This window comes from Saitoella complicata (genome assembly GCF_001661265.1).
Source record: "Saitoella complicata NRRL Y-17804 unplaced genomic scaffold SAICOscaffold_1, whole genome shotgun sequence".
NCBI classification, from domain to species: domain Eukaryota; kingdom Fungi; phylum Ascomycota; class Saitoellomycetes; order Saitoellales; family Saitoellaceae; genus Saitoella; species Saitoella complicata.
In genome coordinates, this window is record NW_017566992.1 from 1,276,167 (window position 1) to 1,303,437 (window position 27,271).

Below are 27,271 nucleotides of genomic sequence, written 5' to 3' on the forward strand. Positions count from 1 at the left end.
TCGTATTTTAACCGTGTACCCAAAACGCCTAACGTATGACATATCCACAACGCAGTCCCAGAATTCCTTGATGTTGCTCATTTCATCTCATTCACTCTCCCCACTCCAAACATGCATCGTCCTCATCTCGCCCTATTTCCGGGCATCAACTTCCTCAACCTCTTCTTCTGATCTCCCTTACCCTTCCCCTTGGCATACGCAATCCTTGTCAAGCGAGACAAGTGGGAGGTAGAAAGACCAATGTTCAAATGTGAGTGACCTGCATGCTTCTGTTTACATGATTCACGATTAGCCAGAGCCATAGAATGCGGATAGTGTGCACTGTTGACGAACCCTCTTGAATCCTCCATTTGGCAGAGCCGTCCATCGCTTATTGGCACCTATGATGCCGGTGAGTATGTGGACTTGTAAGTAGAGCAGGCAACAAACTCACCTTTGTGAGTCTTCATCTTGTATCCTCGTGCAAAGACCGAGGATTCAGGCAGGGTAGCGAAACCCGTGCGAAGGGCGGTGAAGGCCGTCCGTGCTAGCGAAAGGCCGAACATGCTGACTGATAACTGAGTGTGTTAGCCTGACGTTCAGTCCGTCGAATGATGATCACGGTACACACGTTCTGAGTTGTGTTTTTCTGAGGTTCGTGATTTCCTGTACGGAGATGCCGTAGAGTTCACCTTCATTCAGGCACCGCGCTCCAATTCGCATACAGTACGAACAACCGGGTGAGAAAAACGTCTTTCATTCAAGTTGGCTAACTCGTAAAGCAAAACAATGGTATAATATGTCACCCCAACTCTCCCGCGGCCGTACTTTCTTCCTCTTTCCATTTCTCTCTCCTTCAGCTCAGACGACAGGCAAGTTTGTCGCCTCACCGCTCTCCTCAACAGGCCTTCCACCGACCTTGTAAGAAACCCTCCACCTAAGCTTCACACCCGCAGATCCCCTCGGAACACCCGTAATCTGAGAAACCTGAGTAATGCCGTTCTGCTGCATAGGAGCGAGCTGGACACCGGAAGCGGGCTGCATCTTCAAAACCATGGACTTGGGGACGGCCATCTGGTAGACGAGGTCGGTCACGGGTTGAGAAGACTTGTTGTTGAATTTGGCAGTCAAGAGAATGGGTGCGTCAGGCGCGGGTCCAACGCGGGAAACCTCCATGCGGACGGACAAGGCAGCGGAGTCGTTGATGGTAACTTCGCCTCCTGAAGCAGCAGCAGGGGCAGGAGCGGAGGAGCCGATAGCTCCGAAAGCACCAGCACTCGAACTACTTGCGTTACGGGAGTGGCTGCTGCCACCGCCGAGGAGGTCTTCCAAGGCGGAGTAGTTGTTGGTGCCCTGCATCTGTGGTGGGGGAGAGGAAGGAGCGCTGGGAGCACCAAGGGAGATGTTACCACCGTGACCATAGGGCGTCTGGACGGAAAGACTGGCAAGGTCGCCAAGGAGATCGTCAGCAGCAGAGCTACCGGTCTGCGCAGGCTGAGGTGCCGCAGCAGGAGTAGCTGCAGGAGCATCGAAGTCAAAGTCAATCAGAGACAAAGACTGTATATTACTTGCTGGTGCACCTCCGGCTACGGGCGAAGCACCTCCCGCTCTTGCGGGCGGTGTGCCGAGTTGGTGAACGTTGATGCTCCTTGCCGTCTCCCAGTCGCCCCTCTTCAACGCGTCGAACTTAGTCGCAGTGTTGTTCAAGAAGTCGTTCAACTCCAAAAGCTTGACGACTGCCTCTGCGTCATCACTCTCCTCCTGCACCATCTTTTGAATCTTAGGCTGGGCGTTCTTGACAGCGTTCGCCAACTCGTCGAAGGCATCAGCCTGACCGATAACATCACCGTCTTTGACACCGGCCATCATCTCGATAAGCATATTCGCCTTCTGTCTGACGCGCTCTACGTCCTCCGCAGCCTTAGCACGGTAATCCACCTGGTTCTTGTAACCCGCCAACTCCTTCATCAGCTCATTAGCATCGGCGAGATCCTGAGGTGTACCACGTCGAATCAACTCCTGAAGCTTCGCCTGCTTACCAGCGCGCTCTTCCTCTTCCAGTTCATCAGCGGACTTGAGGTTGTCTGAAGGGTTAAGCACAGCTAATGAATCAGACTTGGCCTCCGGGAACTTGTAGCCCTTGTAAGTCAGCAAACGGTGCATATCCCGAATATGCCCGAGGTCATCCTTGTAGCGGCTGTTGACACATATAGTGGACTTCCACTCCTCGAGCAATTCCAGAATTCGGTATTGCGCACGGCTGGGTCGCGCCAAAGGGCGTTCGGGGAATCTTCGGACGAGTTCATTGAGGAATTCTTTTGAGGCGATTTGCAAGTGGAAGGCGTAACCGCAATTCTTGACGAGAATATCGAGGAGGGCAAGGGCGAGGATCGCGACATGTTGGTCAGAGCTGTTGATGAAGTGGAGGAGGAAAGATGCGGCTTCACGAGGGCTATATCAAACTGGTCAGCACTGCATGAGCAGCGATGTACCGTTTTGACATACTAAGTTCCCTTCTTCTGGTTAATCAAATCCGCAATCTCCAAATCAAGGGCAAGGTTCGGCTCGAACAACGTCGAGTCGCATGCTCGGTCTACCCATCCCGTCAGCAACGCCGGGAAAAACTCGACCGAGGACAAAACGTACAGATATAAGTCTTCAACGTCCGGATCGACATCTCGACCAATTGGTTTCTCCAGTACTCTTTACGTTCTTGTTCGTGAGGTCCGTCCGATAAAGCTTGTGCCGGATGACGATGCCGCGCAGTGCCCCCAGCCACTCGCTGTCCTGCCTCAGCCCCGCACCGAATTGGCACCGGGGAGAGAGTGTGTGGGAAACAAGATATGTCGATTCAATGGACCCAATCATAACGCCAATAAACCTAGTAAATTAGAAGAATGAACCAAGACCCAATCCTTTCATCACCGCCTTGCGCTTCGTTTGTCCAGCGAAACCCTTGATCTCCTTCAACCATTCTCCTGTAGCCTGCTCCAAGTGATCAAACTGGTTTTCCATCGTCCCCAATCGCTCTCCACGTTCGTTAAGGTTCTGCGCCATCTGACCGAATACACCCGAGTTCGCGTCGTTTTGGATGCCTTGTGTCATGCCAGCTTGGGCATGAGCACGCGCAGCCAACCTCTGCTGTTCATCCCTCGCACGCTGCTCCAGCAGCATTTTCTTCGACGGAGGTCGGTTCGGGCCTCCAATGAGTAAGTCCAGATCCTGCTGGTTAACATACACCGTGCCAGTAACCCATTGCCAAGTACTAATCGTAGGCCTGGCCGGCGTCGCTTTCAGCGCATCAAACAACTGGTCTTGCTGTGCACTCGGTGGCCGACCGCCGGTGTGCCACAAGGAGAAGAGCCCAAGTTCAGCAGCGCCAGTCCAGATGAACAAATCTCCGTTCTCGGTCAATACTGCCTCCTCCAGACGTTGGATATCACCAGCAATGATGATATCCGCTATCTCCTCAAAGAACGGAAGAGACAAAACACGGATACGCCTGGAATCCATGACGCAGGCAACAGCAACATCTCCCGTACCTCGCGAAAGAATACTGGCAGCCGTGCATTGCGCTGGGAACGACGCACGTGTCTTGTGCGAGTCACCCTTGACAAGTCTGACACCACCAGCAGACACTGCAATTATACCCCCATCAATGGGGACATCAGTCCTCAAGTTAGCCGGCATGGCGACTGCAGACAAACCCGTGTCCAGTTCTATCGGCAACAATGCCACGATCGATCCATCCTGTGAATGACTATTCGCGTACTCAAAGTGCACACTATACCCACCATGCGGTGTCGGCACCAGCTTATGACAAATGATCCTCCCTGCCGAAGTTCCCGTAAAGAGAAGGATATTCGGCCTCGCGCCATCCTGTAGCGACATTACGGCAACCTCAAAGCAAGTAGGCGTTTCAAGCTCAACTTCACCCTGCTTCCCCTTCAGATTAACCAAATCCTCCAACAGAATGACAGCAGGCCCACGCATATCGACCAACGCAATCGCACCATACTCATACCCAATTGCGATGAATCCGACATCGGTCGTCTTGATGCACGTCACGCCGCCTCGATGCGCACGGACTGCACATACCGGAAGAAATCCAGAAGAAACAGCCGGATCCGTCATATGCGAGATATTCTGCAACAAATCCTTCGATGTCTGCGGGCCTGGCACAACGCCCTGCGGCAGCGCAGGTGACTTGGGACCAGCTTGCGTCGAGGATCTCCGTCCCAACAAACCACTAAATCTCTTACTGTGTTTCTCCGGATCAGGCGACAGAGGCGGACTAGCCATCTGCGACGGCTGAACACGCTGAGGGGGCATCTCCATCTGGTCCGGCTCATCCATCGTAACACCACCCATCTCTGCCTCCAACTCCTTCACCGTCGGCATCCTAGGTGCACCCATTGCCGTCTCAGCACCACCAGCACCCATCGCCTCCGCCGCCCGCGTCTTCCCAAATCTGTAGATGATACACTCTCCCGCTTCAGTGCCAACCGCGAGTTCACCCGTCATCTTACTCAAACCGGTCTTCGTAATCCTTGGTGGTCCATCCCTACCCTCTCCCAGAATCTTCCTCAAATCGGCCGTCAAAACAGACGTATTTTCCACCTCCCCATGTGAAGCATCCCAGAGACGTACGGTTGCGTCAGCGTGGGATGTCATCATTACATTACGGTGTGCGAATGCACGGAGACGTTGACGGGCGGGGGCACCACCGATAAGAAGCTGGTCACCGGGTCCGGCGGATTTGCCGTTGTTTCCTCCGGTCATGCCTAGCCACTTCTCCCGAGTCACTGGGGTGACGGCGACGTGCAGAGCACGAGGCGTAAGGAGGGCCAGTGCTGGAGGGAGGACCTTTGCGGGATCCAATGCTCTTCCATCGGGGAACCCGAGGAGTGCGAGTTCGTTGGTAGAAAGTAGCACTAGAAGGGCTGTCGGGTTATGCGTTCCGAGGTAATGCGGCGTACCGTAAGGAAAGACGACAAAATCCAACGGCATAGCCGAAGACATCGTCGGCAGAATCTTCGTCCTCCGTGGCATGGAGTAGTACTCTGTAAACTGCTGTGGGGTGGGGGCTTTCGTAAAACCACCAGGCAGCGGTCCAAAGTCAAGCAGCGTCAAGCCCGGCGCTGCCGTCCCACTGAATAACCCACCCGCAACGACGAGCTGGGTTTCCTCCGGTGTCCCCAGACTACACCACGACATCCTAAAGATTGGCTCACGCACCGAGAACGTTCCAGTCGCAGGTGGTTGAAGCGTATGATGTCCTGGAATATCCACCTCTGTCTCCGTCAGCGTTCTCGTTTGCAACGGCCCTCCCTCAACTTTCGCATCCCAGAATGCCATACACCCATCCTCGTGTGCCGTGACCAGATGCACGCCGGAAGGGTGCCAAGATATGCTCGTTAAACATGGTCTCCGGAGCGTCTGTATCATACTCGGATCGGTATCACCACCCGGTGCTCCAGGCGGAATCACCAACTCCCAAAACCTGATCGCCTTATTCTCCTTAAAGCTGAACAGCGCGGCACCATCCGGGTATCCCACTAACAACAGCCCAATATCTCTTGGGTGCATCTGCATAGCTACCACAGGCGAGATTTTCGACCGCGGTGGAGCCCATTTATATTGCATGAATCGCCATTGATCTTGACGTTCTTTGTAGAGATTCGGGATACGAAACGGGGCGATACGTTCGCGGTCCAAATCCCAGACATCGATCGTACCGTCATTTAGACCAATGAAGAGCCAATCTAGGGAGGGATCGGTGTGAATGCAGGTGACGAGGCCGCGGGCGGAGTAGACGGAAGTTCGTTCACACGTTTCGAGTGAGAATATAGTGAGGGCGTTCTGTAAACATCTTTAGCCAGCCATTATGAAGCAAGATGACCTCGATATTTACCTTGGCATCCACTACCACCAATCGTGGTCCATGTACCCGTACGTGCCTGATTGCCGGTGAATTGCTGACGTGAAAGGTGACCTGGACACCGCTCTGTCCAAGGACATCGACTGAACCTTCATAGGTACCAACCGCCAACAACCCCTGCACAGGATCGAAATGCATCGTCGAGATCGTGCCGTGTATGCCATGATGCGTCAACTAATTCGCGCTCAGCCCTATTCCACTCACAGACCGAGGAAGGAGTACTCACGTAATTCAAATGAAAATTATCCCTCATCAGACCCGCTGAGAGATTAGTCCCAACGGTCTTCTTGACCCTTGTTAACAGACTCATAGTGGTCTTGGTGGTTTGTTTGCCGGCAATTGAGATTGCGGTGAGTTTGACATTACGTTGCGGCCTCCCGCTCGGTTGTGCACGCCCGCTGCAGCTGGGTCTCAGACAAGCGTCATCGGGTGAGTGTGGGGGTCCGTGTCGTCGTCAAACCCCAAAAGCACCCTCAAATAACCCGTCAGATGGTTCAGGATATCTGGGTAGTCATAATAACTTTGGCATTCAATGGCACTGCTAACGGCAGTAGATTGACTGTGATCCGGGGCATGACGATGCCTTTGCCCTGCTCCTCGCTGGCCAGACACCAGAGATCAACGTTCTAGGTTCGCTTGTCCGTTCGATAGCTCTGAAGGAGAGCTGACATCTGAACAGGCGTGTCGACCGTGTACGGCAATTCCTCCCTTGACCACACTTGCCAAAATGCTTGTCGTTTCCTTACAGCCATACACCGAACAGATATCCCGGTCTACAAAGGCGCCTCACATCCGCTGCTCGTACCAACTCTCTACGCACCAAACATCCACGGCGAAAGCGGCCTTGATGGGACGAACTTACTCCCCAAAGCCGCTATGAAACCACGGGAAGGAAAGGCCATTGAAGCAATGGCAAAAGCGATACTTAGCTGCCAGCCCGACACGTGTACTCTGGTACCTACAGGCGCCTTGACGAACATCGCCTTGCTATTCGCGGTATACCCCGAGGTCGCGGCACATGTAAAGGAAGTGGTCATCATGGGTGGTGCAATGACAACGGGTAACGTTACTTCCGGCGCCGAGTTCAACATATATTGCGATCCGCACGCTGCACAAATGGTTCTTAACAATCCCATTCTGGTTGGGAAAATCGTGTTGGTGCCGTTAGAGCTAACGCATACGGCCATCGCTACCCCAGAGGTTCTCAAGCGAATGGGCACACCACGCACTCCGTTTCGCACCATGCTCGTCGAGTTAGCAACCTTCTTTGCGGATACTTATGCCCGAGTTTTCAACGTAACGTCTGGGCCACCAATGCACGACGTGTGCTGCATTGCGTACGTCCTTCGTCCAGACAGCTTTGAGACAAAGCTTATGAGAGTCGATGTCGTGACTGCGGCAAGTGAGCCGTCGGTTATTGGGAGAACAGTTTGCCATGTGTGGGGACAAAGTGATCTGGTCAAGAATGTGAAGGTTGCCATGAAGATGGATGTCGAAGTATTTTGGGAGATGGTATTGGATGCTGTCGAGAGAGCGGACAATAGGAGTATAGTAAATCATGGCGCCCATTAGAAACGTTTCATGCGATAGAATCAGTAAGGTTAGCTGTTTGTACTGAGGTGCCCCTTCCAAATTGCATTCCCACGGTGGGGACTGCCCCCCTACATAAGCGTCGTACAGCACCCAGCACTAAAACCCAGAGGGCAAGACGTAATCAAAGAAACAGCATTTATCATCATCATTACCATTGGCGACCCCTCACCCTCGTAGCTCCAGCTGTCATGGCGGACAATGCTGCACCCATATTACATGCTGTTGACGATTACACTGAGCCTAAGATCATCAAGCTGCCAACAGGAGCTGAGAGGGCGGTAACAGTCGGGAGGGCGACGTTTCCGTGAGTGTTGGCGCTCAATTCCATGCATACATTCGTCTAATCTTCTTGGAATAGTAGCCAGAACCGTACCATCTCTCGCGAACATGCTGTTTTCTCCGTCCAACCCGATCCTCTCTTCGGCTGGTCCCAACCACGTTACTTCATCAAGTGCCTCTCCCAGTCCGGCAATGGCTGTCTCGTACAGTACGTAAAGATCGGAGCGAGTGTTGAAATGGCCATCAAACATGACGATATTGTTGTGTTTTCGGGTGCTTATGGGGTTAAGGAGAATCACACGGTTCAGACTGAGATGGTGGTAAATGCGCGATTGCCGCGCTACAGGTTGGATGAAGCTCTTCGTGAACGCTCACATGTACTAACGTATGGTTTCCAGGGTTATTATTCCCCGTAACACCAATTTCGAACGTTCTATGGCCGGGCCTGCCGTCAATGCCGCACAATCCCAAGCACGTCCCTTCGGCGCCGTCAAACGGCCTGCCTCTGGCGAAGGCAGTGCTCCCAAAAAGCAAAAGAAGGAGCGTATTGTCATCGAAATTGATGCTGATGATGATGCTGATGATGCTGCGGACGAAATTGACAGTCTCTCTCTTGAAGAGAAGGACATCATTAATGACGTGAAGGAAGTGAAGAAGGAGAAGGTCGAGGAGAAGGGGGAAGAGAAAAAGAAGAAGAAGGAGGACGAGAGACTTCACATTGACTTCCAAGAGGAGTTGGAGTGTACGCTGTGTTACGATCCGTTCGTCAACCCCATGTCTGTTGTGCCGTGTGGTCATACGGTAAGTACCCGTCAGCGCGCCTGTAAAATCATGTCTAATTGGATCCCAGTACTGCGGTCTCTGCATCCGTCCCTGGATCGACAATGGCAGTAACCAGTGTCCCGAATGCCGTACCGAGGTGCTCAAGGGGAACCCTCTTATTCGCAACTTCTTGGTGGAGCAGATGGCGAACAAGTATGCTTCGCTCACCATGAGCAAGGAACAGCTTGACGAGCGCAAGGCGCAAGAGGCGTAAGTGATCCACGCCTCTGATAAATGCTGTTCGTGCTCATGAAAGTCACATAGTGAATGGAAATCTCTTCCTCCTTTGAATCTCGCGGCCCGTCCTCCTCGTCCAGCAGGTGCAGTTGGGGCTCCTGCAGCTCGTCGTGTCATTGAAAGATTCGACCGATACATTATTGTCCGCAATGCCCAGGGGCATGTAATTGCGCCCCCACATGGGAATGCCCAGGGGGGCGCCGCACAAGCCGCTGCGAACCCGGCTCAAGCGAATGTGCCCCGTAATGGCGATGCTGTTGCCCGAAATCGAGCTCTACAGCTGCAACAGCAACAGGTGTATGAGGTTTTGGCGAGGCAACATCAGCAAATGCAGGCTCAACGGACTCACCAGCAAGTGCATGCTCAGCAGCAAAGGCTTGCTCAACAGCAAATGCAAAGGCAACAACAGGAAATGCAGCAGTTTGAACGGGACAGGCAGCAAGCTATGGCCGAAATGCCAGAAGGCATACCAGCGGTGTATCCGATGCCATGGATGACTCATACATGGGGTGGTGCGGTCCCCCAACAGCAGAGACGTCCTCGCGAGATGGGACAGGGGGCCGGTGCTGCCTCTGCTCCTGCCCGGACGGCCGCTGCCGGTCATAATCGAGCGGCGGCTACTGCTCGTGCTGATGCTGCTCGTCGTGCGCAGGCTCGTGCGCCTGCTCCGGCGCGTGGTGCCTAAAAGCAATTCGGAGAACCGATGCTTTGCTTCAGAGCGGCTAGATGGAGGGAAGGGGGCGGAGGATGATTGGCTATTTTTGGAATGGATTGTCAGGGCGGTGTCAAGATTGGTGAATGGGACGAGCATTGTAAGGTATTGGCGTTATATTCTTAGAGGCGTTTGATTGGGGATACGATAACGAGCGTTCGGATGGGTTTTCTGTTTGGTTTGATTGCTACGCGTTTGCTGAAAGTGTTTGATGATACAATATCAATAGTATTGACTTTTCATGAACAGATGGTATCCTGGGTATACTATGGCTCTGCCTTCGGCAACATCTCGTCGATACCTAGTTGCCTCGTCTCAGACTTGACCTCTTCCTTCGGCCGAACTCGTTCTTCCTCTTTCTCGTCCTTGATAAACTGCTTTACTTCCTCTGGCACAGATACCATATGACTCACGGCCTCCTCGATACCCATTTGCTTTCCTCCATGCTCCTTCTTCACAACCTCTGCCTCTTCTTCCGGCCTCGGTTCCACCGCGACATTCCCGCCCTCCACGTTCAGACCACGTGCACTCACTTCACCACTCCTACTCTGATCCCCCTCCTCCTTCATCCCAGCAACAACTTCCTCAATACCAACCTGCCTCGTTCCCCCATCAACTTCTTCACGCCGTAAAGCAAGGATATCACCCAGCTGCACTTCACCTTTTTGTCCCCATCCCGCCTTTCCATACTCCACATTTGGCCGGATACGGGTATACAGTCCATATCCCCTGCGATCGAGATCACGTCGTTCTTGGTCAGCTTTAAGATCGTTGGGGTCATGAGGATGATCGGGGCACCAAGACTCCATCACCGCTTCAAGAACAGAGAGGAGTTGACCCAGTGCGTCCCCAGGGAAGGAACGGGCAAGATAGCCCCATGCCCCACCAGGCTCACACACAGCCGGCTGCCCGTCCCGATCCCTCATCCCAACCCTATTCGGATCCAAATCCAACGCTCTCACCTCCTCCTCTTCTTCCTCCCCCTCATCCCGTGATCTCCCAAGCACAGCAATCACCCTCCCCATAACCTGCACCTTCCGAAACCCCTCAACCTCGGCTTTCTCATCAACCCCCCCTCCCTCAATAACCCCGATATCGCGTCCATAGCTCCGTGCGTTGGCACTGATATATGCTTGTGCGATCGACAGACGGGAGTCGAGGGAGAGGGTTGGGTGGGTACGGGAGAGGAGGGTGAGGGTGTAGGCCAGGAGGAGGGGGGCGCGGTTGGTTGTTAGGGATATGTGGGAGAGAGAGGAGGGGTTTGGGTGGAGAGCTGGGAAGGCGATGCCGGTTTTTGAGCGTTTGAGTGCTCCTGCAGTGTTTTCCGATTCTGCGGGTCGCTTTTTGCCACTCGGACTTAATCCCTGTCCAGTGATCTTCTTCGCAGCTCTCAGGATGGCCTGCGCAGGCTTTGCTTCGCCTTTCGTTACTTTCTCTTTCACACCTTCAAGCTTTGCCTCCAGTAACCTCGACGGCCTATTCCACTTCTCCTTCATAATGATTTGAGCGTACCCCATTGCATCCTTCAGTGGGATCTTTGCGTCTTTCGTGAGGAAGGTCAGCAATTCTTGTAGAGTCCATTGAGGCTCGGTACTGCTACCCTGATCAGCTGCTGCAGCTGGCGCTCTCGCTGTTGAAGACATGTTGTTGGATCCGCGTCGAACTGATCAGCAGCGTGCGGGTACCTAAATGTCGGGTATGACGTAAATCTTACGAAACTCCTCCTCGAGCCGTTGTCCCTTCTACGGTCGGATTCAGTGCGTTGCAATGACATCACCCACGACAAACTCCGCGGCCCACATCGAGAATCGTCCATATAAACCCCTCCCTCCTCACTCCCCTCTCTTCCCACCAACAACACTCATACAAACACCAATCACCAAAAATGGAAGCAGTCAAGAACATCGGAAAAGAACTCCTCACCCCCGACAACCCCTTCCAACCCGGCCATCAACAGCCAATCCAACAACAATCCCCCCCCGGCCTCGAAACAAAGATGAACCCTTCTCCCATCTACGACCAACTCCCCGTCGGAGGTGGGTTGACGGACGAGAAGGGTCAGGTGAAGGTCGAGAAGTACAGGGCGAGCGGAAAGTTGGAAGGAAGAAAGGCGTTGATCACGGGTGGTGACTCCGGTATCGGCCGCTCCGTCGCCATTCTCTACGCTTTGGAGGGCGCAGACGTGGCTATCGTCTACCTCCCTGAGGAACAGGAAGACGCCGCAATCACCCAATCCCAAGTCATCAAAGCCGGCCACAAATGCGTCCTAATCCCCACCGACATCCAAACCGAAGCAAACTGCATCTCGGCCGTCGAACGCACCGTCGCAGAGCTGGGCGGTCTCGACATCCTCGTCAACAACGCCGGGTACCAAATGGAACAAATCACGATCGAGGATATCACCGAAGCCCAACTCGACCGCACTTTCCGCACGAATATCTATTCGCAGTTCTTCCTTACCAAGGCCGCGCTCAAGCATATCCCGCGCGGTGGAGCGATCATCAACTGCGCCTCCGTAAACCACTACAAAGGCCACCCTAAACTCTTGGACTACACAGCAACCAAGGGTGCGATCGTCGCCTTCACTCGTGCGCTTTCACAGCAGATTGCGGATAAGGGTATCCGTGTTAACGCTGTTGCGCCTGGTCCCATTTGGACTCCGCTCGTTGTTGCGACGATGGGGAAGGAAAGTTTGGATGGGTTCTCTGGAGTTCCGTTGGGGAGGGCGGGACAGCCGAGTGAGGTCGCTACGTGCTTTGTTTTCTTGGCTGGGCCGGATAGCAGTTTCATGACCGGGCAGACGTTGCACCCCAACGGTGGTACTGTTGTTAACGGATAAACGTGATGTTTATTGTCGTGAATCATATACGTGCATAGCATACCTTAGGATAAGATTTTGGTAGTGTAGGATTACGAAGAGGGTCAGGATACCAATTGATGTATACCTTACTGACGTACGATCTTGGTCAAGAAGCATTCATTGCCGTCATACAATGTAGCCTGGTCTCCCTTCTATAGATCTACCGCTCATCTTGACTGCGACGGGTATAACGCATCTTTCCTCTATAGCTATCACACCTCATTCGCTCACCCTTCCAATTCAAGCCTCTCCATCCACCTCCTCACTAGCCTCAATATTCACCCCCAAAAACCTCCCAAACTGCACCCACAACTCTTCCCTCTCCTCGTCCCCAACCCTCGCCTCAGGCGGTAACATCCCATAAAACTTCATCCACCCCACTAAACTCTTCAAGTCCTTTCCTACTGCTTGAAGCGCGGCCAATGTTCTACAAACCCGTTAGCAATTGTGCTACAGAGGAGAGGGGAGAGGGAACGTACGTGGGAGCATTCGAGGGTTCCGCCATTTCTGGGCCGAGGAGGAATTGGATTGGGGAGGAGGGGTGGCGGGCGTGGGAGTTGTAGGTTCGGTCGACGGAGCGGGATTCCCTAAACCCGCGTTAATCAGTACCGGCACATACATGGTAGAATAGAAGGGGGAATGCGTACAGGAGGTCGATCTGCCCTTGCATCTCCGCTACCAAATCATTCACGATTCCGGTAATCACCTCGCCCATCTCTCCCGCTTTCTGAAGCTCTGGCAGTCCCTTGGAGGATTGTGCCTGTTGGGATTCGACGAGGGCTTTTATCATTGCGGTGTTTTGCTGGGTCATGGAGGCTAGGAGGGAGAGTTGGCGTTGGAGGCGGTCCAGGGTCAGTTCGGGCTTTGCTTCGGCATTTTGGACGGATGTATGCGGTTGGTCTGCCATTGCGATTGGAGTTGTTGGTGGTTAGATTCGTCACCCCTGAACTGAATCGGACGGATGCTACCAACCGGCGTGCGCCCTGAGCCAGATGAGCAAAAGTTTGGGCCGAGCACGACTCCACCACCAAACATTTATACCCAGTCAACGCCCAATTGATCTCCGTTGCCTCGGTGATTTTCAACAATGACCCCCAATGAGATCGGCGTCTCCTCCGCCGACGAGGTAAAAGACCTCCTCGACAAAGTCCAAGAATTGGTCATCCCATTCATCCGCGACGCCTCCATCCCCGACTCGAAAGTCCTGGACTACCACAAGCCCCACGACCTCGACCGTCTCCTCTCCCTCTCTGTACCGGAAAAAGGACTCGGCCAGGAGGGAGTGTTGGATATCATCAAGACAACATTGAAGTACAGCGTGAACGGATGGAGTCCCGGGTTTCTGGACAAGTTGTATGCATCAACGAACGCAGTCGGCGTCGCGTCAGAGTTGTTGTTGGGGGTGTTAAACACGGGATCGCACGTCTACCACGTCTCACCCGTCCTCACGCTCATGGAACGGTGTACCGGAACCGCACTTGCCAGACTCTTTGGATTCGAGGGTGAGAATGCCGGGGGTATCACATTTCCCGGTGGTTCAAGCTCGAACACGCATTCGATGGTGACGGCACGTAATATCAAGTTCCCCGAAACTAAAACGGAGGGTCTCAACGGGCGGAAATTCGTGGTGTTCAATTCTGCGCACGGACACTACTCTGTCGAAAAAGCCGCCATCCTCTGCGGTTTCGGCTCAAAAGCCGTCTGGTCCGTGCCCATCGACTCCCTCGGCCGCATGATCCCCTCCGAACTCGAAAAGCTCGTCATCAAAGCAAAGGAAGAGGGATACACCCCTTTCTACGTCAACGCTACCGCCGGAACGACCGTAATGGGCTCCTTCGACCCCATCCGCGAATTAGCGACTTTATGCCGCCGCCATGACCTCTGGCTCCACGTCGATGGTTCATGGGGTGGTTCCGTCATTTTCTCGGATAAATACAAACACCTCCTCGATGGCTCCGAACTCGCCGACTCCATCACCATCAACCCCCACAAAATGCTCGGTGTCCCACTACAGTGCTCATACCTAATCCTCCCCGACTCTGGAACACTAGTCAAATCAAACTCCCTACGAGCAGGGTATTTGTTCCACGGCGATAATGAAGAGGAGGCACAATACGACCTCGCAGACGCAACAATGGGATGTGGCCGCCGTCCCGATGCTCTAAAATTCTTCCTCGGATGGAGCTGGTACGGAAAACAAGGCTACGCGGCCCGTATCGAACAAGCCTACGCTCTCGCCTCCTACTTTTCCTCCACCGTCGCTTCTCGCCCCGACTTTACCCTCCTCTCTCCCAACCCCCCCTCCTGTCTCCAAGTCTGCTTCCAATTCGACGCAACGACGGACTCTGCATTGAATACGAAGAAGGTAGAGGTGATAAGTGAGAGGTTGACGAAGGAAGGAAAGTTTTTGGTTGATTTTGCGCCGGGGGAGACGGGGAGTTTCTTTAGGGCTGTGATTAATGCCCCGAACGTTAGTACGGAGTTTATTGATGATTTGGTCGGTAGTGTGGAGAGAATTGGGAAGGAGTTGAAGGAGGGGGGGTGGAAGTTTGACTAAGTTTGAGCGGTGAATGCTGTGAAAAAGGGAGGGAGATTATAAAGGCTGTACGAGTAGACGCATACGCGGATCCGGAATGGACAAGAAGCGGCATACGATAGGCATTGGTAAACGTAGAGACTATATTGCGAGTAAAGCATACACCCTAGCAATATGAATATGTATTGCTGTTCATGTTGGCTCCCCTCCTTCGAGCGAGCCCCCAGGTATCCTGTTCCCACCACTTCCCCATATCGTACATCGACCTATTCATATCTCAGGGGGTCGGCTAGCCTATGGAGACTTCACTGGTTGGTCTCCGCTTAATGATATCAGTGCTCTGCAGCAAATGTTCCATCGTCCATCCATCGTCTAACTCACTCACTCTCACTCAACCGCACTCCCACCCAACCCACTCGTCCTCCTCTCCCTCGGCCCCGGACTCCCAACCCCCGCCCAGAACCTATCCCTCGCCGCATCCCCGTTTCCACTCGCACTCGAGTACGCACTCGAACTCCGTCTCCTCCGTCGAGCCTCTCCGGGGTCGACATTCATTCCTCCCTCTCTCGCAAAGCAGTAGATGATGTCGGTAAGAGACACCACGCCGCGGAGAATTCCAGAACCGACTCCGGCCCCGGAGGTAGGGATTGCCCCGGCGTTAGAGGCTGTAGAGGCGAGGCGGTCGGTATGAGGGGAGGGTGGGGCGGGGCCACCGATGGAGTGGGGTTGTATTGCGGGTACGTGGGTTTGGAGACCACTCGTCAATGGCGGGGTCGAGCTCGCTGATGAGGAGACAGTGACCCACATACGATGACTCTTCGTGGCAATCAATTTAGCCACGGTATGTCCAAGGCTACTCCCAGGATTCACCGAAAACACCGGAAAACTGTCGCGTCCGTTCTCGACACCCTGCTCGTACCGAATGATACCGAGGAAGTGGGAGCAGGTGGTTCGGAGGAGGGGAGCGGAGGATGCGCGGGTGACGTATTTCACGTCCGTGATGGAGATGTTGCCGATGAGGTTGTTTTGCGAATCGACAACGGCGAGGGAGGAGATGTTGAGTTTGTTCATTGTTTCGAAGGCTTCGAGGACGCGTTTGTCGCCGTGGATTGAGACTGTTTCTTTACTGGCGATTGCTAGTTTCTCGACCTGTAAGCAGTATTGGTAAGTTTTTTTGGGACGCATAATTAATATCGCATACCGTCTGTTGGTACAAAGACTCGAGCGCGGGAAAGGTTCTTATGTTGTCCCACAAGTACTTGACCAGGCTCCACTGACTGACAATTCCGACGAGTTCACCGGCTTCGTCCGTGACGGCCAATCGGTGCACTCCAGTCCCCATAATCTCCACAATCTTTCCCAACCCTTCATTGGAGGGCACAGTTACGAAAGGATCCTTCGGTGCCATATCGGAGATACGCGCAACGGGCACCTTGCCGCCAGTTCGCGCGCGCATCACCAAGTCCTGGAACGATCCCGCATCTTCAACGGGGTGCCCGACGCCAAGAACGAGGAGAAGGAAGGCATTAAGGTCGGTAAAGTCGAAAGTATGAGAAATGCCCCTCTCGCCGTCCTTGAGTCGAACAGGGATGGAGGTCATGTCGCGGTCAATCAACATCTGGCAAGCATCCTCGAGAGACGTATCCCCATCAATCGTGACCAAGTTCTGGCCAGCAACAACGTCTGATACAGGTACAGTCTTCCAATCGCGAGGCTCGACCCTCTTGTCAGACGACGGACTGCTAGCCTGAAGGATAACGTCGGCAACCGACAGCGAAGGAAGCTGCCCGCCCGACACCGACGAGGCGCGACGCAGGAGTCCGGGTGACGGCACTGACATCAGAGGTGGATGGGTGCTGGGGTTGAGGGAGCGTTTCGGGTTTATATATAAGACGGATCTCGTATAAGGCTCAAGCCAGGTTTCGCGGTCGGGGCGTGTTGGGTGGTCAGCTGTTCATCTCGCGAGTCGCACGTCATGTGCATGAGCCGCGGCTCCCGGTGTTGCTGCAAGGGCGACGGCTCTGCCCATAGGCAATCACGCAGTTCCTTTTGTATTTTCACATCTCAACAAGGCTGGAAGGTTTATTGGCCTGTTAGCTATGACATGACGTCGTTTGACGGCTGCTAATCCTCCGTGTCGGGCCGATTTCTGCGTAATTTCCCACGATAACCTAAATTGATGCTCATGACCTTTTCGCCTTCTTCGATGTTTTATGTTCCGCCGCCGCGAAAAGGTTATCGATCTCATCCGCAGGCTCCTCTCCCTCCTTCGAGCGCTTCCTCTTCTCCTTCTTCAGGTTATCCTCAACCACCGGGGTGATCGTCACAGGCTCCGGCAACTTCACCGTCGACTCTCTTCTGTTATCCTCAGACCTTAACGCAGCAATCCAAGCCGCCTTCTTGTTCTTGCAAAGATCCATCTTCCAGTTCCTCCAGGCGTGCCTGCCGTAGAAGTGACCGCGGACTTCCTCGGCCTTGGCGAGGAATTCGGCGGCGATACTCTCTCGGTAGTTCTGCAAACCCATTGTAGCGTTCAAGCAGGCGTCAACGACGTGAGAGCCAGCTGCATCACAGGCGAGCTCGACGATCTTTCCGTCGAGATAATTTAACAGTCTTCTCTTGGTGACCGCGTTCAGTGTTGGTCGTTTCAAGCATGCCTCCAACACAGGGGACGCAACAGCATCAACCGCCCATTCAAGGATGGTCGCTCTTGGCTGTGCCAGTACGGAGTCAACGATGAAGTGACCCACGTCTCCCGGCAACTGCACCACGCTGATTGCTAGGAAAGCACCAGTCTTGCTCAGCTTCGATCTGGAAGAAGTCCTCTCAATCTCCTCATCAGCTTTAGCCTCGGCTTCCTTTTTGATAGCCCACTCCTCACCCTTGGCGACAGCCTCCTTCCTCTTCCGGATCTTCTCCTGCTTCTTCTCCTCCCTGCGTGCCTCTTTCTGCAGCTCCTTTGACTCCATCTTGAACATAGTAGGCAAGATATCCGCAGGCTTCTTCCTGTCGCAGCCCATAGCCTCAATCAACTTGTTCACAACCTCCTCAGTCTGGACATTCTGCTTCGCACATGCCTCTAAAACCGCCTTGATGACGCCCGTTCTTGACGTCTTCAACAATTTGTCGAATAAGGGCATGATCTCGTGAGCAACCTCGTTGACCAACTTCTCCGTCTCGAGACGCTCAATAACACGCTGCGCAACAAAGTTCGCAATGGCATGCTGAGAAAGCTTCGCCAACCTGCCCTTAAAGTATGCCTTGTAAAGCTTAGGTACCATATCCGGCTTGACGGTTCTTACGATACACTCCAACAAATGACTTCCGACCGCATCGCGAAGGAGTGTCTCGACGTAATCATCCCTTTCTTCCTCACCCCCCTCATGATCCTCATCCTGGCCGTAAAGAAGCTTGGCAACCAAAGTCTCGCCATTCTCACCCTTCAAGTTCTCCGCAGCCTCTATCTCCAAGAGCAACTGAATAACCGGGTTACCGACAGGGTTGACGGCGACCGCGCGCACATCCGCCACCGATGCATGTCCGGCAAGCTCATCAATCCACTGTCTCACAGTCTCCCTAAAGGATCTGGGGATTCGGATCATGCCATCACTCGTCTTCAACTCAAACGAGTTCATCTGCCTCGACTTGAACTTCGCGCTCTTCTTACTCCTCAACGTCGAACTGTCATCATTCGAAGTCGGCGGACGGCCCGAAAGAACGAGAAGCACAATTCTCAGAACATGCGACGCGAAACGGTCCTCGACCAAAAACCTGATCTGCGGCTGCAACTCATTGCACATATACAAGAACAGATTCTCCATCGAAATAACCGGCTCATCCGATCCAGCCATGAACTGCGCATCCGGCGCTCTGACTTCACGATCAACAACCCTCGCACAAAGCGTGAACAACGTCTCACAAACATGCGACGCAAACCGGTGCTTGACCAACTCCAGGAAATGACCATTCAATGCCTCGAAGAACTTCTTCAACGCGGAATCAGGCGCATTGGCGAGGAGCTGCTCCAAGAGCTTCGATGATGTTGGGCTAGTAGCAAGCTTGAGTTCCTGTCCTTTAATTTCTTCGAAGACGTTGTCGATGAAGATTTGTCGCTCTTCCGAATCGCCGAAGTTATTTGCTGTCAGGACGTCTTCGATGCCCTTGAAGTACTTCTCCTCGTCCACGTCAAGAATACCAAAGAATGCCTGTCCATAAACTGTGAAACAGGTTAGTTACAAAATTTCGCCGTGCCAAGAGCTGATTTACATACCAGCACCCTCCGGAAGCTCCTCTCGGTCTGGCCACCTCTGTTCCTGCCCTTCATACCCATTGTCATAGCCCTCATAGTTGTCACGCCCTTCATTCACCTGCTCAGTATACTGATCCTCCCCAAGATCCTCCTCTTCTCTCTTCTTCTCGGCCCTACGACCTCTCTGCTTCCTTTCCTTGGGCATTTCGTTGTTTGCTTCACGTTTTGTATACGTGCTCGCTCGTGCTTGCCGTCAAAAGTTTATTTTTAGCAGCTGCCGTATTAAGGGGAGTCACGTGTTGATAGCGAAGGTTAACCAAGCGACAACCAAAAATACCAAAAACACAGATATGAGAATCCCATTCTTCACGGCTGATTTCTCAGCCGAACAAGAGAGGAAGAAGAAACTCGCAGAGGAGACCGTGAAGAAACGTGAGGATGAAGCCCCAATAACGGCACTTATCGAGAAACACTTCGATACGGTTTTACACACGGCGATATTGACTTCAGCAGTCCTTGGGAGTGTCTACTTCTGGAGAAGAAATCTGAGGAGGTTCCCGACTGCAAATCATGTGACGCCAGAGTTAATTGCGAGGAAGAAGCCGCTCGTAGGATACGTCACGTCTGTTGGCGACGGGGTCGGTTGCGATTGCTCCTGTTGTCGTGCATTAACTTATACTTGATGCACAGGACAATTTCAGATTCTATCATACCCCAGGAGGCTGGCTTACCGGTTGGCATTGGCTACGGAAAATACCTACAGGTCAAAAGGCTCTCAAAGATCAAACGATACATGTACGACTAGCAGGCATTGATGCTCCAGAATGCGCACATTTCGGCAAACCCGCCCAGCCATACTCTGCTGAAGCGCTAGCCTGGCTGCGGGGTAAGCTCCTAAACCGACGCGTACGTGTGCAACTCTATCAACGTGATCAATACACTCGGGTCGTTGGGATGTGCTGGTATTGGAAGTGGGGTATATGGAAGCAGAACGTCAGTTTGGAGATGCTTCAGGTAGGGTTGGCGACGGTGTATACGAGTGCGGGGAGTGTATATGGAGAGATTGAGCAGGATTTGCTGAAAGCAGAGAAGACGGCAAGGAGCAAGAAGGTGGGCATGTGGAAGCTGGGTGAGAAGTATGAGAGTCCTGCAGCTTACAAGCAGAGGACTGGACAGGCGCCCGACAAGTAAGCATGTGAGGCGAGGGGCTAAGAAGGCTCACACGGTTGAAGTTAAGCCATGCGAACTAAAATGTGTAATCCTAGTCAAACCTTTTGACTCCATTAAAAACGACGGAACCCCGAAAACCCATAGGAATAGAACTTGCCGCGTAACAATACTTTTCCTCGCTAATTAATGAACCTCCTCTCCTCATACCTTAACCTCAGTTTCACGAACTCGAAACTTCCTCGGCCGCGGTGGGCTTCGCCGACTTCCCAGCAACAGTACAAGAAAGCGGCGGCACATCAGCCTTATCCCTACTCGACTGCCACAACCCGGGCGCCTGCTTCGGCTGATCCTTCGGCGGCATAATCTTATGCACCTCCGGCGAATTCGTAAACGCTCCATCCATGCCAGCTCCGTTCTCTAACCTGTGAATGGCTTTGATGGCATCGATTGCGGCGACGAAGGTACGCTTTGCGTTGAAGTTGGAACGGACAGTGGGCAGGAGGTCGGGTTGATCGGGTTCTTCGTGCTTCTTCTCCTTCACGAAGGGGTGTTCCATACCTTCGCGAGCTGTGGGTCTCTTGGATGGATCGAGGGTCAAACACTTCTTGATGAAATCCTTGGCTGTACGCTCATATTAGCTCTAGGCCTGCTGGTCCTTAATCAGCGTACCATCGTCAGAGACTTCAGCCCAGAACTCCTCGGGCTCGAAATTGTAGTCTCCATTAATAATAGCTTGCATCTCCTCTGCACTGGAATCACGGTCGAACGGTGTATACCCACAGAGCAGGAAGTAGGTAATGACACCGATAGCCCAGATATCAACAGGCTTTCCATGTCCAGATTTCTATACACAATGTCAGAGCTTGCTTCCGAGATCCCCTTTCTTTCTGTATACCTTGAAGATCTCAGGTGCCATGTATCCTGGCGTTCCGCAAGTCGTCGTCAAAACCTGCAACTTCTCATCCTCAATGATCCTCGAGAGTCCGAAATCGGCGATCAAGAGCTCAGAATCTTCTTCTGGCGTGCGGAAAAGGAGGTTCTCCGGCTTGAGATCTTTACAAACAGTCAGCACGCTGTATTGCACGAAAGCATGCGAATTGTTAGTACCTCGATGAACGACACCGTTGTCGTGCAGATGACCGACTGCAGAAAGCGTGGTGCGTACAATATATGCAGCATCTGATTCAAAGTATGATCCCTTCCGGCAAATACGGTCGAACAGCTCTCCTCCCAGACAAAGATCGGTGATAAGGTACACTGTATGTGATCTGTCAGTACGTCAGGTGGAAGACGTTCGCGGCTGTCCACATACAGTTATTCATCGTTTCAAAGTAGTCCACCAATGTTAGAAGGTGGGTATTGCCTTGTGAGATCTTCTTGAGAACTGTAATTTCGTTGCGGACCATGTGCTCACGGCCACGCATGAGGTTCTTGTTGATGACCTTCGCAGCATAATATTGTCCAGTCTCAATGTGTACGACTTCCTGCATACAACCGAGTCAATTGCATTCAATTGATGGTATAATCACCGGCTCAATGCTCCTAACGTACCTTCACCACACTGTAGGTACCCTGCCCCAACGTCCTTCCAGTCTTGTACTTGCATGGAACAGTAGCAACAGCTTGTGGCCGCCTTTGTCCTTGTCCAGGCTGCATTGTATCCAAGAACCTATTAGCAGCTGCTCTTCGAGCACTATTGTCTGAGATGGGCATAAGCGTTGAGCGAGTAGGATGTGCGACGGTGATATATAGCGGAGCGGGAAATTAAGGTTCGGGTCTCTTGCGGATGGGATTCAGCAGGTAAGCCAGTAAAGCATGCGGTTTTTCGCGAAGATGCCGAGATAATGCGTTGCGGAGGAGATCAAGCCGTGCCGAGGTCTCTGCTCGTAACCCTTGCGATTGGGTGTTATAGGGGGGGGGTATCTGGTAGCGGACCGCGGTTTGGCTATCTCCACGAACGGCAGGCCTGCACGCGAGCCGAAACGTCATGGCTGCAGTTGCGCGTAGGAGCTTCACCTAAAAATAGGCAAGGTTTGCAACGGATGGGTATTTTAGCGATCATGATTATTTAGCTATCAGAGATAATGAATAGTATCGTCTAGAAAAAGTAATCCAGGAAGTTGTACCCCGACTGCCACTCGCAGAATGGGTGCTGCAAGAGGACTTGGGCCGTGGGACGTCTCGCAGGATCGATGGTAAAACACTTGTCCAAGAAATCCCGTGCTTCAGGCGTCATGTAAGCCTCGACATCAGGCGGGATAGGCGGTGCTTGACGGGCATTGCCCAGCTTGAACATGGCTCCAATAGCCTCGTCATTCGACCATGGTCTTCTGCCAGCGAGCATCTCCAGGACAACACACCCCAACGACCAGATATCGATCTTTGCACTGTAACCCTGCTTTTGGTTTTGAATCACCTCCGGAGCCATCCAGAAAATAGTCCCCTGCATAACGGACATATTCGCATCGTTTCCATAGACATCTGCACTTCGCTTCGAGATACCAAAATCGGAGATCTTGCAAACACCGTCATGATCAAGAAGCAAGTTATCCGCCTTCAAGTCACGGTGAAGGATACCACGATTATGAAGGTACGCGAGACCCTCCAGTGTCTGTCTCGTCAACGAACGAATAACAGGCATGGGAAGTTTTCCGTTCTTCCGCAGACACCTGCCCACAGATCCACCGGGGACGTACTCTAGAAAGATACTAACCGTAGTATCCGTCCGCTCGCAGCCAAGATACTGCACAATATTGAAATGATCCAAATCCTTCATCGTCTCGATCTCACTATTCAGCGCACCGACAAGGTTCGACTGTCGTTCATCGCTCCCAACCAAGGATTTGGGGACTTCGACTTGTTTGACGGCGAGCATCTCTCCCGTATTGGCGTTCATGGCTAAGTATACCTTACCATACGTACCCTGTCCGATGAGCTCACCCTTGACCCATGCGAACGTAGGTTTTCTTTGTAACCCGCTCGTCTCTGGCTTAGGTATCTCGCCTTGTTTGATTTGACTGGGCGTCATCTCAATCAGGCGCGTACCCCACAGCTTCGTGCTCTTACGGCGTAACAATGCCGCCGACGACTTTGGTCCAGCGGCAGCACTAGCAAAGCGTTTCCGTGCTTCACTGGCTTCCTTCGCAACCACTCGGATCGACTTCATACGTCCCGATTGACGCAAGCTTGCAGCCGAGCTATGACGAGCAGCGGGCGGTGGAGGGAATGCCGGTGGTGGCACGCCCGAACGTGGTCGTCCCCCATTGGGAATAGGCGATGAGGGTGGTGTATCATTATCAACATCATTCTCAACGATCGGTGTATCCAAATCATGATCAGGGAAGAAGTCCTCGAGGTTGTCGTAGACGACGTCAGGTGGGGGACGAACGGCCCAGACATCCTCACGCAACGCCATAGACTGTCGTCGCACAGGCGAGTTCTGGGGTAGCGCAGCGCGAGAGGGAAGGGGTTGGATGCTTGCGCTCTTGATATTTCTTGAGCTTCCGGAGCTGATGCCACCCTTGTCATCTCCCTTGAAGTACTCTGGCGTATCTGGACTCTCTTGAATGGCATATTCCGGTGCCATGAAGCTTGATCCACCGATCCGAACTCTCAAGGACGGACGAGAACTGGAACGAGTCCCAGGCTTCACCAGAGACGACGCCCGCATCAGTGTGGGGTGTCTGGTGATCTGAGGCAACACTGGCGGATCACGAGCAGGCTTCTCTGCAGGCTTCAAAGCAAAAAGATTATCGTCGTCATCGCTATCACTGTCTTCCAACGCTGGAGCATCCGCAAAGTCCATGGAGTTGCGGGAGAACGGGTCAAGTTTACCAGGGAAGGTGGAAATTGAAACCTCCTCCCTTTGTCCACTAGGCCTAACTGCAAACAGTTCATCGTCATCATCGCTCTCATCCTCAATTTGAAGCGTAGGAGCATCCGCGAAGCTGATGAGCTTCTCCGCGAACGGGTCCTTCTTGCCCGGGAACGTAGATACGGGTGTTTCGTCATCGACGATGGGCATCTGGGGCGGTAACGCCAGACTGCTCTTTCTCCGGTCGAAGATATGCTCATTGAAAGAAACGGTGGAGCTGGATCGCGAGTTGGAGTGTTCGCTCTCGTCCTGGCCTTCGTCATATGTCGGCACCCTAAAAAGCATACCAGACTTCGCCGTAGTGTACTTCGGCGTCTCAACAGGCGAGTCAGGGGATTTCTTCGGTCTCAATCCCGGCAAGCCTGAAGTTTGGAGCTTCAACGGGTTCCGTCGTCTAGCACCCAAAGAAGTGCCTATTACAGGACTGTCTGGCGTATTCTCCTGCACATCTTGGAGAGCGTCCTGGGCCGCCACTGGAACCGCCGGAATCGAAGCCAGAGCCATAGCCGATCCAGCCGCCAAGGCTACCAACCCCGTCAGTCCAGACGTGCTGATAGGCGAAATCGTCTTCCCTTCCGGCTCCGTCTTGGATATAATGGGTATGGTAAGAGACCGCGGCGGAACGGGCTTCCGCGGAATCGACATGGTACCGTGATCCGCATACGAATCTGACTCTGAACTTATCTTCTCCCCCGGTACAGGTTTCCGCAAGCTCAGACTGTTCCGCAAACGCTGTAGACGGTCGTCAGTCATCGCTGGAGCAGCCGGAGCTTGCCGCTTCGGCACCAACGACTTCTGCGAATCACGCCGACTCAGTGAGTCCTCACGGCTCAGGCCTGCTTCGCTCGCATTACTAAGCCTGTATGGAACAGCAGACGCAGGCGTCTCATTGACACTCAATCGCGGTGCACCGAACTCACTTTGCGGAGCGTATGGTGAAGAGCGCGGAGCATCAAAATTAACAATCCGCGATTGCTCAGGCCTGATAACCCTGAAGTCCCCACCAGGCTCCGAATGACTTCGCCCATCATCACGTCTAGGTGGAGGCCTCTGTTGCAGGGGCTGTTGGCGCAGCTTTGGAGTGTTCTCAAGAACATCCGGCGTTCCCCTCGCTCCTCGAATGAACTCAAACCCGCCATTCTTTGAACGACGTTGTGCCGGTGCTGGAGGTACATACACCACCGGATCACTCATCGTCTGTGGCCTCTGCTGAAGCACCGGAGAATGCGTCGAAGACGGGAACTTGAAAGTCGCCGACTTGTCCGGAACGCTGGGCGGCAATGCACCCATAATTCCCTGATGATAAGAGTCGCGAGGAGCCGAGCCTTCGGTTGACGACGACGGCAGCGCAGACGGCGGACTAATCTCGATTTCAGGACTATTCTTCACGGCCTCCTGCCATTGTGGGCGGATGGCAGAAAGCTCCTGACTCCTCCGCTCTTCCGCAATGGCATCCTTCACGTCCACTCCTTCCAATGAGATCCGGAAGTAATCTCCTTCGACAGACCCAGGCCCATGCTTATCCGGATCCGACGACCGCGGTGTGACATTCGCCGAAACAGCCTCCCGGTTATAATTCGCCGGATACATGTAATTAGGTGTCAACGCATACCGTCCATCGGGTGGACTCATCGGCAACGAATCCCGCCTCGCATCCATGGTCGTCGCTTCTTCATACCATGATGGCCTCAACACCGCCGGGGAGGACTTATCCTGTACGAAGAACTTGAGCGTCCCTTTCGCGTCTCCATTCGCACAGAGATACATAAGCTTGTCATTCGTCAACTCATCCTTCTTCTCATGGTGAAGATCACCGATATCAGTCATGAAAAGCGCCGCATTATCGATATCATCCTCGAACCCGACTCGGGCACAGATCCCACGTCGAAGTTCCGCAGCAAAGGAGTACTGCGACAGATTCACGACGAAGAACTGTTCCGCGTCCCTAGTGACCTGTACCAATAGCATCCGTCCCCGATTCCTCTGCCCAGTCGGCGTCGACCCATTCCCATGCCCTCTCTGTGACAACGGTGTAGACAGCGGATCACTCTTTCTCGTACTCTGCGAAGCCGTACTCGCGTTGCTCTCCCGATGCTGCCCCAAACTCGGCCTCTTTCCAACTTGCGCAGTAACTGGCGTACCCGGTGCACTCACATCCGAACTCTGCCGTGAGTGACTCCGCGGGTATTCCTTCTCCTTATCCTTACGACGGAACATCTTGAACAACCCTTTCTCCTTCGATGACTTGTCCTTATCTCCGCTCTCCTGCTGTAGAGTTGTTGTATCTACCCAAAACGCCCTCAAACTCTCCAACGATGGCGACTTGACATGTCCACCCACAGGACCCGACGAAAACAACGGCGTAGCACCATACGGATACCCAACCGATGACCTCAGACGCTGTTGGTTGTGGTTATGTGCACTCAGCTCGATTTTGGAGTCGGAGAGGTTCTGTAGACGGCGGCGATATGCTGCGTGGTTTTGTGCCTCAATGGTTTCGGACAGCCCACTATGCGAGACTCTTCGTGTAAGTTTTGGGTCGGGGTCTTGGCCGGGCGGGGCGAGGTTCGAAGTCAAGAAGTCGTTTACGGATAACAGAGGCGACCCAGCTGCAGCTTTTGTGGTTTCATCCTCCGCTAATAGTTGTTCGAAAGACACGGTAGGCTTCTGCTGTGTCGGCGATGCCTCCAGTAGTAATCGAACAGCATTACACAATTCCGCTCCAGCTTTCGTACCCTCCGCAGCAAGCCTCGGCGGCACCAATTTCCGCACTTTCGGGTAGGACACTAGATCGGCGAACCTCTTCCCCTCGATGTTGTGTGCTTGGAACACATCCAGCCAATCCCTTTCGAAGCCTTGCCGTCGTAACCATTCCAGAACCTGCGCATTTATCCACTCGGTAGGGTTAATGGATGATTCCGACGCGACTCTGCGCTTGATCGTAGTTAGCGGAGGCATATCCATAGATGGCGAGGAGCCCGCTGAGCGCGAAGGGGCAGGTGGAGGGGGGAATGCGTGT

The 27,271-nt window shown here is 53.3% G+C and overlaps 14 protein-coding genes across 14 annotated transcripts; 5 read left to right on the forward strand and 9 right to left on the reverse strand.

The window, feature by feature from the left end:
- Window positions 1–122: 122 nt before the first annotated feature.
- Window positions 123–545, reverse strand: SAICODRAFT_4703 (uncharacterized protein; the record flags this gene model as incomplete). The annotated part of the gene is made up of 3 exons (XM_019168877.1): window positions 123–269; window positions 334–380; window positions 434–545. The coding sequence occupies 3 exons, from the start codon at window positions 543–545 to the stop codon at window positions 123–125; spliced, it is 306 nt and encodes a 101-aa protein (XP_019027637.1).
- Window positions 546–840: 295 nt separating this feature from the next.
- Window positions 841–2,656, reverse strand: SAICODRAFT_32897 (VHS-domain-containing protein; the record flags this gene model as incomplete). Its single annotated transcript, XM_019168245.1, has 3 exons — window positions 841–2,431; window positions 2,485–2,572; window positions 2,626–2,656. The coding sequence occupies 3 exons, from the start codon at window positions 2,654–2,656 to the stop codon at window positions 841–843; spliced, it is 1,710 nt and encodes a 569-aa protein (XP_019027638.1).
- Window positions 2,657–2,868: 212 nt separating this feature from the next.
- On the reverse strand, window positions 2,869–6,251 carry SAICODRAFT_16525 (uncharacterized protein; the record flags this gene model as incomplete). The annotated part of the gene is made up of 3 exons (XM_019165667.1): window positions 6,147–6,251; window positions 5,894–6,094; window positions 2,869–5,841 (listed from the first exon to the last, which is right to left on the reverse strand). Exons 1-3 carry the CDS (start codon window positions 6,228–6,230, stop codon window positions 2,869–2,871), a joined length of 3,258 nt encoding a protein of 1,085 aa, XP_019027639.1. The 5' UTR covers window positions 6,231–6,251.
- Window positions 6,252–6,375: 124 nt separating this feature from the next.
- SAICODRAFT_87372 (non-specific ribonucleoside hydrolase rihC) lies at window positions 6,376–7,540 on the forward strand. Its single transcript, XM_019171493.1, has 3 exons — window positions 6,376–6,427; window positions 6,475–6,550; window positions 6,600–7,540. The coding sequence occupies exons 1-3, from the start codon at window positions 6,410–6,412 to the stop codon at window positions 7,490–7,492; spliced, it is 987 nt and encodes a 328-aa protein (XP_019027640.1). The 5' UTR covers window positions 6,376–6,409; the 3' UTR covers window positions 7,493–7,540.
- An 86-nt stretch (window positions 7,541–7,626) lies between these two features.
- On the forward strand, window positions 7,627–8,590 carry SAICODRAFT_68845 (uncharacterized protein; the record flags this gene model as incomplete). Its single annotated transcript, XM_019170430.1, has 3 exons — window positions 7,627–7,817; window positions 7,872–8,138; window positions 8,191–8,590. Coding segments are annotated over exons 1-3 (783 nt in total), but the record flags the coding sequence as incomplete, so codon positions are not given.
- A 1,239-nt stretch (window positions 8,591–9,829) lies between these two features.
- SAICODRAFT_4707 (uncharacterized protein) lies at window positions 9,830–11,206 on the reverse strand (the record flags this gene model as incomplete). The annotated part of the gene is made up of 1 exon (XM_019168879.1): window positions 9,830–11,206. One exon carries the CDS (start codon window positions 11,204–11,206, stop codon window positions 9,830–9,832), a length of 1,377 nt encoding a protein of 458 aa, XP_019027642.1.
- A 293-nt stretch (window positions 11,207–11,499) lies between these two features.
- On the forward strand, window positions 11,500–12,460 carry SAICODRAFT_75101 (oxidoreductase). Its single transcript, XM_019170957.1, has one exon. It carries the CDS (start codon window positions 11,560–11,562, stop codon window positions 12,400–12,402), a length of 843 nt encoding a protein of 280 aa, XP_019027643.1. The 5' UTR covers window positions 11,500–11,559; the 3' UTR covers window positions 12,403–12,460.
- Window positions 12,461–12,663: 203 nt separating this feature from the next.
- On the reverse strand, window positions 12,664–13,138 carry SAICODRAFT_22889 (uncharacterized protein; the record flags this gene model as incomplete). The annotated part of the gene is made up of 3 exons (XM_019166660.1): window positions 12,664–12,850; window positions 12,903–13,010; window positions 13,071–13,138. 3 exons carry the CDS (start codon window positions 13,136–13,138, stop codon window positions 12,664–12,666), a joined length of 363 nt encoding a protein of 120 aa, XP_019027644.1.
- A 372-nt stretch (window positions 13,139–13,510) lies between these two features.
- On the forward strand, window positions 13,511–14,980 carry SAICODRAFT_22890 (PLP-dependent transferase; the record flags this gene model as incomplete). The annotated part of the gene is made up of 1 exon (XM_019166661.1): window positions 13,511–14,980. The coding sequence occupies one exon, from the start codon at window positions 13,511–13,513 to the stop codon at window positions 14,978–14,980; it is 1,470 nt and encodes a 489-aa protein (XP_019027645.1).
- Window positions 14,981–15,214: 234 nt separating this feature from the next.
- SAICODRAFT_87380 (CBS-domain-containing protein) lies at window positions 15,215–16,905 on the reverse strand. Its single transcript, XM_019171494.1, has 2 exons — window positions 16,161–16,905; window positions 15,215–16,108 (listed from the first exon to the last, which is right to left on the reverse strand). Exons 1-2 carry the CDS (start codon window positions 16,797–16,799, stop codon window positions 15,347–15,349), a joined length of 1,401 nt encoding a protein of 466 aa, XP_019027646.1. The 5' UTR covers window positions 16,800–16,905; the 3' UTR covers window positions 15,215–15,346.
- Window positions 16,906–17,142: 237 nt separating this feature from the next.
- SAICODRAFT_4712 (ARM repeat-containing protein) lies at window positions 17,143–19,413 on the reverse strand (the record flags this gene model as incomplete). The annotated part of the gene is made up of 2 exons (XM_019168880.1): window positions 17,143–19,175; window positions 19,230–19,413. 2 exons carry the CDS (start codon window positions 19,411–19,413, stop codon window positions 17,143–17,145), a joined length of 2,217 nt encoding a protein of 738 aa, XP_019027647.1.
- A 111-nt stretch (window positions 19,414–19,524) lies between these two features.
- SAICODRAFT_110292 (putative nuclease) lies at window positions 19,525–20,542 on the forward strand. The gene is made up of 3 exons (XM_019165313.1): window positions 19,525–19,846; window positions 19,899–20,395; window positions 20,474–20,542. The coding sequence occupies exons 1-3, from the start codon at window positions 19,559–19,561 to the stop codon at window positions 20,484–20,486; spliced, it is 798 nt and encodes a 265-aa protein (XP_019027648.1). The 5' UTR covers window positions 19,525–19,558; the 3' UTR covers window positions 20,487–20,542.
- A 56-nt stretch (window positions 20,543–20,598) lies between these two features.
- On the reverse strand, window positions 20,599–22,034 carry SAICODRAFT_51379 (calmodulin-binding protein kinase; the record flags this gene model as incomplete). The annotated part of the gene is made up of 6 exons (XM_019169053.1): window positions 20,599–20,999; window positions 21,048–21,222; window positions 21,274–21,431; window positions 21,486–21,635; window positions 21,691–21,862; window positions 21,930–22,034. The coding sequence occupies 6 exons, from the start codon at window positions 22,032–22,034 to the stop codon at window positions 20,599–20,601; spliced, it is 1,161 nt and encodes a 386-aa protein (XP_019027649.1).
- A 387-nt stretch (window positions 22,035–22,421) lies between these two features.
- On the reverse strand, window positions 22,422–23,043 carry SAICODRAFT_28631 (Pkinase-domain-containing protein). Its single transcript, XM_019167185.1, has one exon. It carries the CDS (start codon window positions 23,017–23,019, stop codon window positions 22,477–22,479), a length of 543 nt encoding a protein of 180 aa, XP_019027650.1. The 5' UTR covers window positions 23,020–23,043; the 3' UTR covers window positions 22,422–22,476.
- Between the last annotated feature and the right edge of the window lie 4,228 nt (window positions 23,044–27,271).

Bases quoted from the DNA above. Each gene is read 5' to 3' on its own strand.
- SAICODRAFT_110292 (XM_019165313.1), top strand. From the start codon at position 19,559: ATGAGAATCCCATTCTTCACGGCTGATTTCTCAGCCGAACAAGAGAGG. The intron at 19,847-19,898 runs GTCGGTTGCGAT...CTTGATGCACAG, and splicing joins TCACGTCTGTTGGCGACGGG to GACAATTTCAGATTCTATCA.
- SAICODRAFT_75101 (XM_019170957.1), top strand. From the start codon at position 11,560: ATGAACCCTTCTCCCATCTACGACCAACTCCCCGTCGGAGGTGGGTTG.
- SAICODRAFT_87380 (XM_019171494.1), bottom strand. From the start codon at position 16,799: ATGTCAGTGCCGTCACCCGGACTCCTGCGTCGCGCCTCGTCGGTGTCG. The intron at 16,109-16,160 runs GTATGCGATATT...TACTGCTTACAG, and splicing joins AGTCTTTGTACCAACAGACG to GTCGAGAAACTAGCAATCGC.
- SAICODRAFT_87372 (XM_019171493.1), top strand. The intron at 6,551-6,599 runs GTTCGCTTGTCC...ACATCTGAACAG, and splicing joins ACCAGAGATCAACGTTCTAG to GCGTGTCGACCGTGTACGGC.
- SAICODRAFT_28631 (XM_019167185.1), bottom strand. From the start codon at position 23,019: ATGCCTGTTATTCGTTCGTTGACGAGACAGACACTGGAGGGTCTCGCG.